Source organism: Paramacrobiotus metropolitanus, unplaced genomic scaffold (assembly GCF_019649055.1).
Source record: "Paramacrobiotus metropolitanus isolate TYO unplaced genomic scaffold, Prichtersi_v1.0 Parri_scaffold0000006, whole genome shotgun sequence".
In the NCBI taxonomy this organism is placed as follows: Eukaryota; Metazoa; Tardigrada; class Eutardigrada; order Parachela; family Macrobiotidae; genus Paramacrobiotus; species Paramacrobiotus metropolitanus.
The window spans coordinates 44015-61829 of NW_026570226.1; the positions used below are offsets into that span (position 1 = coordinate 44015).

A 17815-nucleotide genomic window follows, 5' to 3' on the forward strand; every position below is an offset into this window, starting at 1 on the left:
ATTTGTTTGCTAAAGCTGTTTCTACTGGGCGAAGATGTTGGACACCACCCACCGCCTGCCCACTGACGATCCTTTTCTGGTTTCGCAATCCGAACTTCTCTGAAATCTACAGGCACAGTATGTGGCTACCGGTCAGCCGCTGCAAATAATCAAGCGTCTTTTGCAGCTTTAAAATCGTGCGGCTCATGTCACGATCACGTGGAGTCTGATCGTGGAATCTGGTGTGCCAGAACACCACGATGTTTTTGTTTTATGATACTCTACTTTTATTATCATCGTAGCACTCGACTATTGTTAACCCAGTTAATATGATTGTATTACAGCGGATATTATGATTGCAAAAATGCAGATGTCGGTGCTCTCCACATTGTTCCTCGTCTTTTTTTCTTCTTTATACATCGATAGTGCAAGCAGTGCCGGATTGGGCAAACGTGGACTGACGCCAGGAGCCGATAAGTGCGCAACAAGTTGCGGCAATGACGCTACGGTAAGAAAATTGCGAAATTTCTTGGATTCCAAACTGCGGCCAGTAAGTTTCCTTGGTCTTTAACATTTTTAGAGTTCATCGTACAGGAAATTATTCTGAAACTTTTCGTGGTCACTAGAAAAGATTAGCACAATTGTTAAAAAAGACTGATACGATGGCTTTAAGGCGAATAGGCCAGTGGCCACTATGAATATGCTGCTGGGAAAGAACAGATTAGTCGATATTTTAGGAGTCGATTCTGCTTTCGAGGAAGCACAATTGAGTTGTCTACAGCGGGAAGATTTCTTTATGCACCTGCACTCAAGTGCGGCGTGTACAAGCAGACAAGAATACCTGTCATGTCTATGAGGAGATGGTTAATATCGTGATTCCAGTTGTGCGCATGGAGAGTACACAATGTACAATAACTAGACAAAGGACATCAATAATTCTCGATATTATTATTATTATCGTACTACAGCAGTCAGCCATTATCGGAGATATCTTAACAGGCTGCCGGAAAATGTTTTTGTTATTTTTGAATTTTTTTTGGTTTGATTTTATGAATTAAATGTTTTCGAACTTACAATTAGAAATCTAACCCAGCCCCCAGGATATACCGGATACGTGCTTAAAAGCCAGACGAACTGCCTCCAGGCTATGGGCAGCTAACATTAAAACGTATAATTATTCTAGTGTCTTAAATTCTTATTTTTTGTAATTTCGGAACTCAAGTACTCTCTTTTTATGTTTTTTTATAATTAGCGAGACATGTAGCTTTACAATATATATGCTTTAAAAGGGCTGAAATTCCAAAATAATAATAATATATCCTTAAAATGTAGGCCGGAAGTGCGATAATATTATTGCGGTGTATTATCCACTTGCAGTAGTTCCAATCGCCTAAAATGCCTAATTATCGCTGCTTTGCCATATGCAATGAATACTGTGGCAAAATTGTAAAAATTTAACAATAAAAGTGCAGCTGCGGTCGATACGTTCTTGTCTTCAAAATAGAAAGCCGGTTTATTTGTGTATACTTGATGGGGTCGATTAAAATTCAAGTTGCACGAGTCGGCCATCCAGATATGTTTATGATTCTCCATGTTGCCCTTTTAAAATGTAAATTATTGTCACAGTGATGCTTTCTGGTGTTGAGGTTAAATTTACGGATGCGCATGGACAGAAAGATGGCTCGATTGCAGCGCCAGGCTGATATGAATAACAATAATAAATAGTACGCAAACCGATAACGTCAGAAATTAGTCGAATAGAACCGATGGCTTTGATGTATACTGCTATTAATCTTCGGTAATTGGCGTTTTTGTAGCGTGCATTGGGAAACATAAATCCAATTGAATGTCATAAAATGTATTGCAGATCATTGCACCTGTTGCGCATTTGGTCGTTTCATTCGTCACGATACCTATATATAAGATAGAGGTATCTATATACAGAACCTTGGTATTGCATCTTAATAAAAACTGGATTAGAAAACCAAGATTTTTGTTAAATGCATTTAAAAGTTATGTTGGTGAAAAATCACCGAAGTACTGGAACACCGGTATTTTTTGTAATCGCCGACAAAGCCGCATACAGATTTACTTACTGTTAGTTTAGTTATATATCTGTATATCAGATTTTTTCACGATTTGTTGACAATTAACTTAATTTAGAATTTTGCAGTAATAAAAGTGATTTTGTGTTTTCCCTTGTCGTGTTGAGAATCGTCAAAACTCACGCTCACTTGAAAATACAAAGACACGGTATGTGTCATGATGCGCGTCTTTTACTCTTGTTTGAGTTTGACTGTCAAATTTAATGTGCAGCTTATCAAATTAGAGTAGGAGAAAGTTTACAGAAGATAAATTACCGCTGCTAAGCTGCCACTGTATATGGCTCTATCAAGGCTGCCTTGCTGACTGATATGGAAAACCTGTTTGTCATTCCAAATGGCAAATAAAATGCAGAGAATCGGACGATTTCGTGGTTATCTGCTGCACATTTTATAGCAAAGAATGTATTATCGTGTAAAAGATGTTATTATTATTCACGGTGCTAGAAGGAATGTGGATTTGAATTGCTCTTGCGAGCACGAATACGATAAAGGCATACATAGAGCAGGATCCAGAAAACGATATATCTATGGAAAGCTCACGTTGTACACAAGCGCCCGTTCACTGACCGATTTCTTTTGATTCGTTAACTTATTAGTGCGTATTTTTCTTTGCGTAATTTTAAATTATATTTAAACGTTTTAAAATCGAAGTATTATCTCTTTTCTCATTAAGCCCTTTTCACAGCTATCTCTTATTTGCCGGTATGGTCTCCCTTCTTGTGTCTTGATAGTTCTGTTATTATCCGAAACATGTAGTAAACTGGCATACGGTCAGTCAACTGCAGGTAATTAATTACGATCTGATTTGGTTTTCATGCGTGTCATGATAGTCTTCCGGTTATTTGCTCCACGGAAAGATGACATGTCAAATCTCGGAATGCAACGCCCAGGATAGCACACTCCGGAAGCTTTATTACATACGCTACGATATCAATCGAGGATAACAAATGAGCGCATGATTGGCTGCTTAGATCAGGATAGAGGAATTTTCGACATCTGTTTCACTATGCAGGCATGGAAAATGGAAATCAGTGTCACGCACAATAAAAACTTACAACGGTTCAAATCATAAGTATGGGCTTAATAAGAAATATAAAGAAGTGGCGCAAAATAGTTCTCGTTTCCAAATCGTAATCATGATAGTCACGAAAGGAACGGTGTAAAACCATAGTACCAGGAACTATGGTAAAACTTGAAGTTGTGGAAAGGGCACGAAACCGGGATGGTATGCAGTCCGGTAAATTCGATATATATGTGAAAGTTCGGTAACAATGCGCATATCCCGCTTGAGAAATAGCTGGAAATATAATACAGAAAGCCTTAGACTCAGTTTCTTCAACGGTAAACATTTCTGGCAGATGCTGAAAAAGCCGCAGCGTAACTCGTATTGCAGAGTATTGAGCGAAGTCAAGTGCGGTATAGCCCGGCTCCTAACTTTCTGCCATCGCCCATCGTCAGTACAGAATCACAGATTACATTACCAAAATTTCCCCGAACGACTTTGTGACTTCTGTGCTGCTTTCCAGGCAAGCGGCACTTATAGGTCCACTTCATTTTGACCTTGCAGCAAAATTTTATGTTCGTAGTTGTTACCGGCGAATGACCATTGTCCACCTTTGCCACCTCAGCAGACGAAATGACTTTGCGTAATTTATATGTGCCGCGAAGACTAGTGTTTATCCTTGCAGTTTTATTAGTTTACCGATGACGATCACATGACATACGATATACTCGAAAGTTTGAAACACAGATGTTGTGCACAAAAGCATTTTAGCACCTACAGTTCTGCTAGAAGAATTGTGTACACATAGTAGACTTATGGTAAAGATTTCACTTACGATTACTAGTTACGAATGTATGCTCGAATAACGTGAATCGTATTACTGCGAATATCTGAACTGGATGAAAGAAAATATATTCAATTTTGAAATCAAAAGATTAGCCATTTTCTGTACAAAGTAAATCCTGATCGACGGAAGAGCAGCTCTCTTGTTGTTTGATCGGCGGCTGCCTTCTCAGGATTCAGGATTATAAGGTGACAGGCCAGTGGCGTGGATGAGCGATTGCAGTTCACAGCTTTTCTTACAGCATGAGAACGTCTGGACGAGTAAACAGAATTCTTTTGCTATTCCGTGGTTTCGTAAACATGGCTGACTGGCTTTTGAAAATGACAAGTTTGGGAAAGGCGCTACAGGATGCAAAAACTGAGTATGCAATAATGACACTCTGACGTTCCTTTTAGAAGGGCACTGTCCCAGCGTTTATCTGATCCGGCTGTGGTTATGCTTGGTTAACACCATCAGTTAAATTTAATGGTCGCACGGACATAATTTCAGAGCACAGTGAAGCATCTGTTAAGGAAATGCGGTTTCTCATCGCTTTTATACGTAGTCAAAATTTGGATGGAATATCAAATCAAAAGTGCCGTTCTTGTCGCCATATGCTGGTATAAATAATACTTATGCATCCTCCTAATGTACGCGCAACAGAACATTTGTACTGGTAATATCGCTCTCATTGCACCGAAGTTGGTGTATCACAGATTAGGTCATTAGGGTAATTTTGGAAGTTAGACAGGTTCAAAATATAAAAATGACATAAAGGTTAGCTATAGACCAGAATGAATTTCATACGGTTTAAAACACGTACTGATTTAGGCCCCTTGGAAATATGCCGAATATGCGTTATTTTCTTATTAGGTTTTAAAAGGTCTCCATGTTATTAATTTTTTTTTATTTGTAGTGCGTTCGCGGATGTGGATTGTGGCGTTCATCACTGAACAGTTCATGTGAAACTTCCTGTGTAAGTAATTAAACAGTCTGATGAATGGCGGAAACGCGTGATATACATACTAAAAGTGAGAAAAGATAATTCGCAGTCTAAAGGTTGGGCTGATAGTTGAAGACGAGTGATGTTCGCGTCCATCCCATTAATCTTCTTGAATTATATGATTTCATTCGATATGACAGAAGAGAATACGAAGATATCGTAGCCTGTTCTCAAGCGGCATTATCGGTAGTCTTTGGAACAAGTTCTGGTTGAATCTGGGCGTGCGCCTGGCCTCGTGCCAAAATTTTCATTGTTTCACTGGGTTTGGTTGTATTTTATAGATGGACATGTTTCCGCGTAGTCGGCAACGGAACAGCTCAGTGGTGAGTGCAGATAGGAGATGCATGGGAATTCTTGTTGGCGGACAATGGACAGGCGCAGTAATCCCTATCCTTATTGTTACTTGCTCTGCAGGTGAACTGTCGTCAAGGCTGCGACTACGCTCTCAACGGATATCTCCGTGACTTTCAGGGTAAGGTAATTAGGAAGAATGGGAAAGCGCTGCATCGCTCTATGCGGCGCTATTATATTTCATTTATAGAAAAGTGATGCGTATCGTTTATTGCACAAGCAACAGGTAGTCGTCGCGTCGCAGTAATTGGATTATTTGTCTAAGACGGACTGTAATCAGTAATTATCCGGTTATGCCGTGTGGTAACTTGAGACACAGAAGTTGCTGGAGTATTTTTTGTGCTATTTTCAAATTTTTTGAAAGTGTATGGTGGAAATTTTTCTGGAACTAAGCTCCAAATGCAATGAACGATATGCCGATTTTCATAAACTACAGATTGCGTTATTCTACGCTTCGGAGAATATCAACACATTCCCAAATTTTATGTTTTAGGATTGGTTGACAGTCTGTCAATACCGTACCTGTATCCCCCATCGGAATCAAATACAAGTTTTACTCTGGACTTCGAAAATTATTCGCCACAAATTGGTACTGGCCGCGCTCAGTACGCTGAATGTGGGCATAACTGCTCAAATAAAACTTTGGATTGGCGATATTTTGTTCCGGATGTCATTGTTAACTCTTCGACGTTCACTGTTACCGGTCTGTGGCCTTACACTTGGTACAAGGTATGCTCATTTAATCGTTGCTCTCAATAACTATAACGGATAATGCAGTGACAATGCGAGAGGATCGATTTCAGTTGTTGCACGAAGAACGTTATTGTTATCTGACGGTATTAATGAAGAGTGTTCTAATTTATTCACATTTAGTATGGTAAAGCGATTTGTCAACACACCTGTTGCGCGGAGCTCTTTTCTCAGCCAGTTCCTTTATATTCACATGTGTCCTGTCGTCAGATCGTGAAGGCGTGTTAGAGCTTTGATGCTAGAGCACGATGATTGTTCCTGTTCTGTAATGATTGATAGTAATCAAGTGTTTGCTTTGTTGGCAATTGAGCTTTGGTGCAGGCAGCTTGATAATCAATAATTCGTCGAAGAGAGCTGGAAGCTTAACGGCAATTAATGACGATGTGCCAATTAAAAGGCTGAATGTTGACATTTCTCCCGCTATTGCAGTTTCGGGTTGTATGGATGCCAACAATGCGAGATTTTGTGTATTCGAAGGAAAGCAGACCACTAAGGACACTGGAATCAGGAGGCAAGTGAACACAACGACAAACTGAGAGGCCTCTGTTGCTTCATACAGTACTGCTAAATTTGACGTTTTCTTCTCGTGCGTCTATCGGATAATTTTGTCCGTAGCTGTTTGAGCATGGAATCTTCGCTGTTCTTGTTAGGCCATCGGTCACTGATTTGCCAGTGAAAATTATTACTAAAATGAATTTTTCTTTAGGCCCGTTCGATCCACCGGTTATTGTATATGCGGAAGCGCTGACCTTTTACCAGATTATGATCAAATGGGAACCGCCTAAGCGTTTTAATGGGCCCGCTCACGGCTACCGTTTGAACTGGACCGACGCGAAGAATCCTTATTCACATAAATATGTAAGACTTGTAATACCTGCTAAAGAATGGGTTTGTAATCTTTTCGCTGCCTGTTTTGCATTAGACGCACGTCAACGAAAGCGTTGCATATAAAATTTTCGAAAATCTTCGACCTGGGCGAACGTACCATATCCGAGTGGCAGCAGCCAATAAAGAGGCATGGGGACCATATGCCGAAGTGCACGTGGCCACGCCACCCTTACCACCGCAGAGACCCGGAAGTAAACATGGAAATGTTGTAACTGTGGATCTGCTGTATGGGCTACCAAATGAACTGCGACTGCATCGAAAGGATGTGGAGCGGAAATGGTTTGGCTTCAGCGAGCCCACCCTGTATCCTTTTAACTGCTTGAATACAAGTATCACTTGTCCAGATGCTACGGACGAAACAAGGATTCATGGTAATAATCAAACGGAAGTTATTATAACTTTGAGGAATGAAATGGATCTTGGAGTTTTGAAAAATATTACGATGAATATATTGCTCAGTAAAAAGTTCTATCTCACAGCCATCTGTTTTCAGCCTTGGCGTTCGATTCAAGAAGGAATCTGACCTTCATTTCTCAAGGATTCGGCAACATTGTTGCCGTTGATTTGACGTACAGAACGAACAAAACAATTTTCTCTAACGAGCGCTACAATATCACCTTACTCAGCTACGACTGGATGAACCAGCAACTGTATTTTGTCAGTTTCGGAGAAGTAAGTCGGCGAGCGTTTACGCGAGTTGATTACCTAATTAAACTTTGAAATGGCTGTGACCCTAGATTTCCCGATGTGATGTGGCCGGTTTTTCCGACCCTACAATGTGTATCTCGCTCGGTTATTGCCATAACCGATTACGGAAGATCATTGTTGATCCTATCAACGGATTTGTTTTCGGATTGGTTAATCTTGAAAATGCTCGTTCCGAATTTTTTCGCCTTCCTCTTTCTCCAAACTCTGTGCCGGTTCGCAGTGCGGACCTTCTGCGTGATGCGGAAAGGATCTGGACACAGCCTCAGAACGTTGCAACCTTCACCGTTATGTATGATAGCTGTAGTATTTTATTCCCGGACAGCAATAATGGTAATCTTCGGCGTTTCTACTGCGACGGTAAAGACGCGATAGAACAAGTGCGAGAGGATTTTGCGGCGGACCGACTGATTAGCTACAGTTACAAGAAATTGTCGAATATGTTATTTGCCGGGGGCGCCGTATATGGTTATTCCGGGAATTCCGTCCACATGGAGGAATATAATGTCCTGGAAGACAAATTCCACATGCAGTTTCTTCCGGTTGATTCCAATTTTAATATTACCGGAATGGAAGCGTTCGGTAGAGACGGACAGCCAGAACCATGTAAGGGTGTTTTTATTAACAAAAATGCAGAATGACTAGCATCTGGTTAAATTAACAGTGTGATTGTGATTGCCCAGAATAAATTAAAGTGTTGTTGTAAATTTGTGATGCACAGATCCCGTTGGTGAGCCTTGCGGGCTGCATTTCTTCGCCTCTTCCGGACGTTTGCACATTACCTGGAAACCTCCGGCACCACTGGCCATGCAGTCGCCAACTGCCTGGAATCGTTGGACGTATAGTTATGAATTTGCGGCTGCCAATGATTCCAAGAATATTTTGTCACGACTTACGAATGACACCCAGGTTATAATGGATGGACTTATCCCAAACACGTCGTACATCTTCCGAATCCAGGCTTTATCGCCTACTCGCAGTGGTCCAGTTTCTCCCAGCTACACTGTGCGCACATACAGTGTTGACGGTAAGTACAGTACCTGAATTAACGGAAATGATAAAACATTTGTGCAAGATTTTGAGAGCACTTGTAGTTTTTTTCTGTTTTCTTGTACTCATAACTGATAACACATATTTGTGTTATGTGTATTTTAAGGCCCGGAATTCCTTGTGGTGAATAGTTCAGCCTTGTTCACCATGTCACTCGAGTCGATGGGGAGTGAGAATGTTATCAAGAGCGCAACTGGATTTGTCGATGTGGACGAAGTAGTGTGGGCACCAGATTTCGTGGCAGTGTACAAGAAAACACAGCTGATTGTGATCAAAGATGGAACAAGCACTGGGATGACATTGAAAGATGTGGGTAGTATCGCTTATGATTGGATCGGGCGGAAGTTTTACTGGATGGACAATTTGGAAAGAGCTATCTTCCGCGCACAGTTTGGAGCGGAGCGGGAACGCGAAAAAGTCATCCAGGAAGCCGGCAAACAGATCCTGGTGGATCCTCTCAGAGCTGCCGTGTACTGGTGCACCGACCTAGCAGTAGAGACTGTAAAGATGAATGGGCTGAATCAACGACGTTTACTCCAGCTGGATCCTTTGACAGCAGATCAGATCATTACCATTTCCATTGATCACCGAAAACGCACGCTGTATGCAGTTGTACAAAAAGATAACGGCTTGGAAATTTTCGGAATATCATTGTTATGGCGATCTGGAAGCGACCGGATGGAGAAAGTTGTTGATTTGCCGCTTTTCCCATACACTCGTGGTTCACTAATGGTTTATGAAGAGCGTTTGATCTCTGTTGGAGAGGACGGGAATGTTAACGTTGTTGATTTCCGCTCACAAAACGTTACACTGCAGTTCGAAAAAGCAAATATCAGACTTTTAACGATTATACCGCGAATGGAGGAAGAGCTCAAAGGCAAGCCGACTGTATCTGTAGATCGTTGTATCGTAGCGTTATTTTGCGGTTTTGTTTCTGAATTTACTTCGCTCTAGCTTCGTACGCACAAGAGCCGCTTGGAATAATTTTTCATATTTCATTTTGCATATATTCAAATCTTTTTACAGTTTTATATTCAAATCTTTTTACATTTTTAGGATTAAATCGGACGATTTTCGATTTCAAAGCCATTCCTTCCCCGTTGGATACCAGCCGTATTCGATGCGAAGATGAAGGAGGCGATCTCGTTGTTACCTGGACCCCAGCCACGGATTACAATTATGGAAATGTCCAGTATGATGTTATTGTGACGAATAGAGAAAACGTGGTATATAATGACGTAAGTTAGACATATTTAATCCATTCTACGATCTGGGTTTCTAGCTATCTTTTTTCTTAGACTGTGACCAGTGTTGAGAGGGTTGTCATACCCGGTACAGTTATATCCGCTCACCTGACGGTAGCGATTCGCCCGGTCACGGAATTTGGTTCGGCTAACTTTGCTAAGAAAACGTTTGGCCATATCGATGGTATACGAGCATTCTGCACAACTAAAAAAAACATGGAGGTGTTAACTATGTTTCCTGCTTACAGTTCTGGCCGTCACAGCAGCAGCACCACTTTCTTCCAGTGTGATCGCTGCCATAACTGTTTGCGCTTGCGTTGTGGTGGTTATCGTAACTGCTTTATGTAAGTTATGCGGCGAAAAAAGCATTCATTAAAATTTTAATAAAAATATATGCGTGCTTTTCTTTACAGGTGTTGCTCGTAAAAAAGTGTGCTACAGCATTAAGCGATTTACTTCGCGCGTGGCGACACCATCGGACCTCGAAACGAATAATCTGGAATTGAGATCATTGTCTGCCTGTAATTTCGTTTACGATGGAAGGTAACCCTTTATTAATTACAAATCGCTTGTTATCGCTCATTAAAAACCGTCTTGTGAAAACGAATTTTTCCTTTAATGCTGAATGATCCATGTACGTCATAATTTTTGCAGCCATTTGGATGTTTCAAATGTGCCACGTATAGATCGGAATCGAATAACGAAGATCAAAGTCATCGGTGCAGGCGCTTTCGGTGAAGTTTTTGTTGCAACTGGTGAAAATATGTTGGGTTCGTTACCGGGGATTGTCACCGTGGCTGTTAAGACACTGCGTGATAAGCCCGGGAAAAACAACCGGGAACAGTTTCTGAAGGAAGCTTCTGTTATGAGGTATAGTCTTTGTAATTTGGGTTCTTGTAATTTGGTGGAAATCAATTTTTTTTGTGATTATAGCCAAATCAACCACAAGCACATTACCCGGTTTTTGGGTATCTGCGTAGAATATGAACCGTACTACATTGTTATGGAATACATGGACAGTGGTAATTTGCTGGAATATTTGAGAAGCCATCGAAACGACACCGCGGAACCGTTGACATTCGTGGACAAACTTGAAATTTGTCGAGACATAGCTGAAGGCTGTGCGTACTTGCAGGAATGCAGGCTTGTGCACAGGTAAAGATGCATTTGTCTACAAGACGCCAGAATCGCTCTAGTTGGTTGTCTGCTGTAGGAAATAACAAAACACGAACTCGTGACGCGTTTCATACGATTTTTTCATACAGGGATTTGGCTGCTCGCAATTGTCTGGTCACCCATGAAAACGGTGCGCGAGTTGTAAAGATTGGAGATTTTGGTTTGACCCGGGACATCTACCATATGCATTATTACCGCGTTAACGCCCGCGGATATATGCCGGTACGCTGGGCTGCACCAGAATCCATCATGGATGGAATCTTCACGACGGAATCGGATGTTTGGTCATATGGTGTCGTTATGTGGGAAGTGATCACTCTGGGTCAGATACCTTATTTGCATCATACTCAGCAAGAGGTGGTGGAACTGATCAAAAGTGGAACCAATCCACTGCACGTGTCCGGGCCCATTGGAGCACCGCCATCCATGTACGCACTGCAGATACTCGTATTGTAAATGTAATAGTTTAATGTGAATGCCAGACGTAATTATGTCGGGTTTTAGATTACCTAAGATTGAATGCTGTTACGCACTTTAACTTTTGCATGGTCATTTATGCGGTTTTTTCTTATAGCACCAACTTGTTGTACCAGTGCTGGAAGCGCGATCCTCGCCAACGTCCAACATTTCGCTCTTGTTTGCATGTTGTGCGCAGCTTATTGGAGGACAATGGTAAGTCTTTTGAAAGTGAATTTTTCCATTGTTTGCTTATTTATGATTCGCACTGCAGGTTCCGGAGATGATGCCGCAGACGATGATGCGTCGGCCCCTGAAGGTGCCGCGGCATTATGTCTAAGGGGATATAGTCCATCCAATCTCAAAAGCGAATCTTTCCCGAACCTGTATCGCTCAGAACGTAAGTTATCAGTTCACAAAAATATGGAAATAACAAAATTAAATTCTTGAAGAATCGTTTGTACTCTGTGCAACTGTGATACTTCAGGAACTTATTTCTTTAATGATATGACTGTCTGCGTCCTCGATATACCAACCCTGATTGTGTGCGGACGTTAAACCGAAATTAACGAATTAAACTTAACATGCCTTATTTTGTTTCAGAAATTCTTTAAGTAGTAGCAGATTTAACTAATGAAAAAATTTTCGTCATAAACATCTCATCACCCAAGCAGTGCAGGAAAGGTTCTTGCTAACTGGAGTACTGTTGTTGCTCGGAAGCCGTACTTGTAGGAAATGCTAATATTAAAAGCTACTGATGTTGAGTGGTATTGTTTAAAATTTTGAATTGAATTATTTCGGTACAGATTCCCGTAACGTCCATCGCAGTAGTATTAGCAGTCCTGACTGCCTGGATCGCCAATCCGCTAGAAGTGATGATTCGGGTGTGGCCGTGACAATTCCGAAATCGCCGAATACGGTCCCCGTCGTCCACTTGACCGCCCCGGTTGAGGCGCGTCCTGCACCGCCGGATGACCATCTGGGCTACGTGACGGTGAGTCCTAATGCCCGGCTGCCGCCATATTTGACTGTTTTGTATACTCTGGAAGAAAATTCTCGTGCGCCTGCTCCGATTCCGAGCGTTGTTCCGCCCGCCGAAATTGCGTCTCCAAGTTTTTCTGCACAAACTTTGATCGCGGCGCAGCCCCTGTCGTTTGCTAACCATTCGTATATGAATACGTTGTGCAATAATGGTGCGCGCGCACCGGCAGTGATCCGGCCGAGTGATCAATCCGTTGACCACATTTTCCGGATTTGATGGGATGTTGTTTATCGTGTTGTTAGACACTTACGTACCGTTGTGAACTTGTGATAAGCCAAAGAATTTTTGCGATCTGAGTTTTCTATGTTAGATTGTAATTTTTGGGTTTTTTTGGGATTGTAATATAGTCAACAACTGTAACAGTGTGGTTCGCATACTGTGGACTGTTGTTGCGTTATAGTCTGTGGATTACATTTTCTGAATTCTGTTTTTTGTTTGGATATATAAATCGATGCACTGTTGTGGTTTACTTTTGCGTTTTATTGCTTCATGTTATTGCTTTTCTGTATGATAGAATGCTTTTTGCCAGATGTTTTGCGTTCATGAAAGGGTGTTGTTTCCTATTTCTGTATACTACAAGTAGTAATAAAACCCATGCCTCACTTGCTCGTCGATTTAATGACAATGTATTTGTTTCGTTCAGATTTTTTCAGTTGTTTGCACTTTCCCGTTGAGGAATATTTTTTACGGTAGCAAGACTGTAATGATGGTTGTAGGTACCTGCGTACCGCAGTATTTGTGGCTACGTCATCTATGTGCTATGTGTAAAACCACAGTGAAGTGAGCAAATAAGCAACAAGATCGCATCTTGCTTTACGCGTAAGATTACCGTTTCGTTTATGTACATCCTAATTTCTGTAAAAAATGAGTGAAAAAAATCATATTTCATAATAGTAATGTTCCATATGCCCCAATAATTGTGGCAACACATAATTATCATCGAAAAAATTGTTCTCAGCCAGGATCGAACTGGCGACCTTCTGCGTGTTAGGCAGACGTGATAGCCGCTACACCATGAGAACTTCCTTATGGTATCCTGATATATTAAAACGAGACATCTGAAATTTTTCATCTACAGAACAGTGGCGAAGGGTAATTGTTCGTGCCGAAGCGCAAGTTTCACGTGTTTAAATAATTAATCTTGGGTAAATCGCGTAACCACCACTGGTGGCGCCTAAATATTTTTTACCGAATAGGCGAGTACCTACCGTAGTTGATATTAATTTTTTCAGGTGCTAAAACATATGACCTCACAGGGGGCCCAGATCATTAACAATTGGAGATCAGCCATTTATTACAACTACTTTTGTATTATCAATACATGTCAATTCCTGCTGCTGTGGTTTATCCTTTTGAGTAAAGCAATTTCATCATTTATGCGGTACTAGTGCGATGGCAAAAAAACTGGAAAGCTGAAATACGCCACACAATCTGGAAAAGGGATACTGTACCGGTTTTACTAGCACGAAATCATGGATCTAAAGGATTATTTGTCCAACAACAATCAAGCCAATTAAACCGCTGTTGTATAATTCTGACGAGATCGTTATCACATTCACAAGGACGAAAAGCAAATACACAATTGTAATAAATCAGCCTGCTCCCAAAACGCTAAAAAACTTTTTAAAACAGTTCGCACAGAAATATTCACAAAAAATAAAACGGTTAGCCAGTGATTTAGCATGTTTATGAAGCCATAAATACAAAGGGAACGAGAAAAACGTAGAACGAAGAACGGGTCATGTGGGCGAAATGTAAAGCGCGGGTCCGGGCAATCCTCCTTACACGTTCTGTTCCTTGCCGCGTTCGTGCACGGCGTTGAAATCCAAAACCGGGCCCAGTGGGACAATGCCGAAAGGATTGATGGTACGATGACTTTGATAATAATGATTAACAATGTGCTCCATGTTCACTGTCTCCCCAATGCCGGCCGTCTGGTAGATGTCACGCACAAATCCCCACAAGTTTTTATAATCCGCGATGCGTTTGCGATTGCACTACGATGACACCAAGAAAATTTTCAGACTGTTCAGAATTTAATACAAGATTTGAACAAAAACCGTATACGGAAGTAAGTAACTGTACCTTGAAGTGAGTCACATAAACCATATCGAATCGGACAAGGGTGGTGAACAGACGAATATCCGCTTCTGTTAACTGGCTTCCCAAGAGATAGCGATGTTCAGAAAGAATTACTTCAACCTAATTAAGAAAAACGTTAGAAATTTGGTATAATAATAATAACGGCTCTTATACAGTTTTTCTATTGGATTATTAAACAGAAAATTTAGGTTCAGTTTACGGCATTTTATGAGTTACCTTGTCCAATGCAGCAAACAGGTTGATAACCGCGTTATCGTAAGCTTCCTGAGATCGAGCGAATCCGCATTTGTACACACCATTGTTGATGTCCCTAAAAGTAGAAAAGGTCAACACGTCAGAAAATTACAGTTAAGCAATGCATCCAAGTACCACTGCATTACAGTATATGGACTGCACAGTGCACACAATGCAACACTTCAAAAACTAATGTCATTTTTAAAAAACTAATATTAATATTAATTGTATTGTTCCTCCTAGTATTTAAAGTACAGATAATTTTACAGAATAATTTTATACGTATCTATACCGATAAATCCATTCATTTATAGCATCGATTTCAGCTCGCAACTCCACCGGATACAAATCTAGATTCCGCTGCTCGTCAGTTTGACAGAACGCATTGAACTCCACGTTCAACATACGAATTATTTCCGAGCTCTCGTTATTCACAATAGTTTTCTCCTAAAAACGCACATTCCTGAAAAAGAAGTTGTGATTGTTGAAAAGCACCAAACCTTTTTGTCCCATAGAACCGGCACAGTGACGCGCCCAGAATATCCTGTAATCGAGGACACCAGTTAATAAAATATACGACAACACGGCAGGCGATGCGGGACAAATAACAACCTGGCACTGTTCTCTAACTGACAAGTGAGACGAAAAACTAAACAATAGAAAAACGCGCACCGCACCGTACCTGGTTGGGCAAGGTGGTAAACGTCCCGCAAAGTGGCACAACTGTTAACAGTATCGGGAGTGCAACCATCTCGCTTCAAATTCACAAAGCAAATGTAAACAATCCAGTTCATGAGAAATTATTTTCTTGCCACAACCAACCTGTCCATTAAAGCTCCACACTGAAATAACAACAATCAGTGTCTTACTTTAAAGCCTTGTAACAGGTCGTTAACTATTTACTCCAAAAGCAGTGCAACCACTCAGCTATAAACCATTCAAAATATCTCAGAAACCAAAAACGATCTTCATTACGCCATTTTCTGCTCTCAGATCATAATGCCTTTGAAATTGTTCTGTAAACTTAAACCTGTCTTAAAAAAGCGAAATGATTTACATATCATGTTTACCTTCTTGTAAAAGCCAATCCACCACATTGACCGAAATGATATCCTCCAATCCTTTCAGTTTACGCACAATCAGCGTCCGGTGGGCCTGCATAAATTAAATGCGCGAATTGTCGTAATGACTGACGCGATCTGTGCTTAGTGCTTACCCACGGGCATGCCAAGGACACATACAAATGGTATCGTCCCGGTTCCGCAACAAAACCACTGGATCCTTCCGCTGAAATGAAAATAAAATTTATTTAGGAACAGAACAGGGAAATTTGCGCATAGACATAAAGTTCAGCTGCATGTAAATGAGAATAATAACTGCGCAGAAGAAGCAGACTAAGAGTAATCTGGGATGTCGTTGTATTCCCCAAAGACAGATGAATTTGCAGTTAATAATGATCATCTGTCTGAGTCTGTCTCAGACCACCCCAAAATACCCTCAAAACATATTCACATGCATTTTTCTCGCAAATGGAATTACGAACAACAAATTTTCCTTTTCGTATATAGCATAGAAGACCAGTGTGCGGCGGTGCGCATAGCAGCATTACGAATTTCCGGTGACAAATTAAGTGTTCGAATACAAGCTCGCTAAATATTACGATGCGTATTACGAATATCAATTTTGATGGTCAAAATATTCCGATGTAGTTGATGGTCAAATTACTTCAGCAAGCACATGTCTCCATTCCAGCTGCAGACTACTTTCTGTGACTGTATGTACGATGTATCCATTAAACACATAAGTTATCGCGATTAATGCAGCAACGGGCAGATAACGTTAGAAAAATTCAGCTAACTGCTGCCGGTAAAAGACGCTGAAGTTCTAAACAGTAAAATTAAACGTTAATTATATTTTATCTTTCAAAATATACAATACATACAACTGTGACCGGGTTACAATACGAGTACACGAATTATGCACTTACAGAGTTCAGATTTCGTTCACAACAGATTTAATCACATTACTTCTGCGTTTTGCATATACAGTAGCCACTGCCAGCGACACTGTTTGTAATATCTATACTTCTACTAATACTTTCTGGAGCTGCTTTCTAACTCGTAAGAACAAACGGTAACAAACCTGTGACGAAATGGCGAAAGGCAGACTGCAAGAACAAAGCAAAGAATATAATAACGATAAAAGTATTATAATATTATTACAAATCAGATAAAACAGTTCAAAACACCGATTATTTTCGGTTCTCGACTCTCAAATACCGCAACCCCGTATTAGAAAAGGCTAGAAATTAACTGGAATTAACTTATTAAAGCACAAAATACTTATCAGAACGCATGCTGCGAAAAGTGTCCAAAGGAAGCCGGGTCTGCAAAGAAAAACCCACCTGCGCTCTCACATACTCTCCCGAAGGAGTCATGCTGGCCTTCCACGAGGGCGCATTCTGCACCACTTCCATGTGATCCGGATGCGTAGTCAAATGCACATTGTCTCCTCCGGAAATCAGCGAGGAGGGATCTGCCATTTTTCCACAGACTTCTCCAATTATTAAAAGACAGCACCAAAAATAATGAAATATTAGGGGATATGTTTGAAGTCTCAAAACACGGGTGATTCCGGTACTGTAGTACTATAGTCGGGATCGGGCGTCTGAAATATGAATGCAGGATTGGTCGCGGAACCAGAAAGATGGAAAGCACCACAAAACAAGATGCAGCATCAATCGATGGTATCGGAAACTGTAGGACAGCCAGGGATATGCGTGTAAACACAGCGACTGTACGCGCGTCGCGCACACTCGCACTTTAAAACCGAATGGAGAATGGAGTGAGCGTTTAATGACGTACTGTATTGGTACGTACTGTACATAGTCGTATCCGCCATAG

General features: G+C 41.0%; 2 protein-coding genes and 1 non-coding gene across 3 annotated transcripts; 1 reads left to right on the forward strand and 2 right to left on the reverse strand.

Moving 5' to 3' along the window:
- The first annotated feature begins 159 nt into the window (after nucleotides 1–159).
- Nucleotides 160–13155, forward strand: LOC129581621 (proto-oncogene tyrosine-protein kinase ROS-like). Its single transcript, XM_055472810.1, has 22 exons — nucleotides 160–487; nucleotides 4827–4886; nucleotides 5195–5236; nucleotides 5328–5385; nucleotides 5758–5993; nucleotides 6444–6525; nucleotides 6721–6872; nucleotides 6937–7273; nucleotides 7396–7574; nucleotides 7640–8213; nucleotides 8329–8634; nucleotides 8764–9534; nucleotides 9714–9895; nucleotides 9956–10085; nucleotides 10150–10245; nucleotides 10315–10444; nucleotides 10556–10771; nucleotides 10835–11056; nucleotides 11167–11505; nucleotides 11652–11749; nucleotides 11808–11933; nucleotides 12340–13155. Exons 1-22 carry the CDS (start codon nucleotides 332–334, stop codon nucleotides 12789–12791), a joined length of 4944 nt encoding a protein of 1647 aa, XP_055328785.1. The 5' UTR covers nucleotides 160–331; the 3' UTR covers nucleotides 12792–13155.
- A 369-nt stretch (nucleotides 13156–13524) lies between these two features.
- Nucleotides 13525–13597, reverse strand: Trnav-aac (transfer RNA valine (anticodon AAC)). Its single transcript has one exon. It is a non-coding gene; the product is annotated as a tRNA-Val (tRNA).
- Nucleotides 13598–14004: 407 nt separating this feature from the next.
- Nucleotides 14005–17749, reverse strand: LOC129581791 (glutathionyl-hydroquinone reductase YqjG-like). The gene is made up of 11 exons (XM_055473031.1): nucleotides 17317–17749; nucleotides 17055–17079; nucleotides 16129–16199; nucleotides 15983–16067; nucleotides 15735–15754; nucleotides 15595–15667; nucleotides 15413–15456; nucleotides 15205–15359; nucleotides 14895–14988; nucleotides 14661–14777; nucleotides 14005–14572 (listed from the first exon to the last, which is right to left on the reverse strand). Exons 1-11 carry the CDS (start codon nucleotides 17452–17454, stop codon nucleotides 14357–14359), a joined length of 1038 nt encoding a protein of 345 aa, XP_055329006.1. The 5' UTR covers nucleotides 17455–17749; the 3' UTR covers nucleotides 14005–14356.
- Nucleotides 17750–17815: the final 66 nt, after the last annotated feature.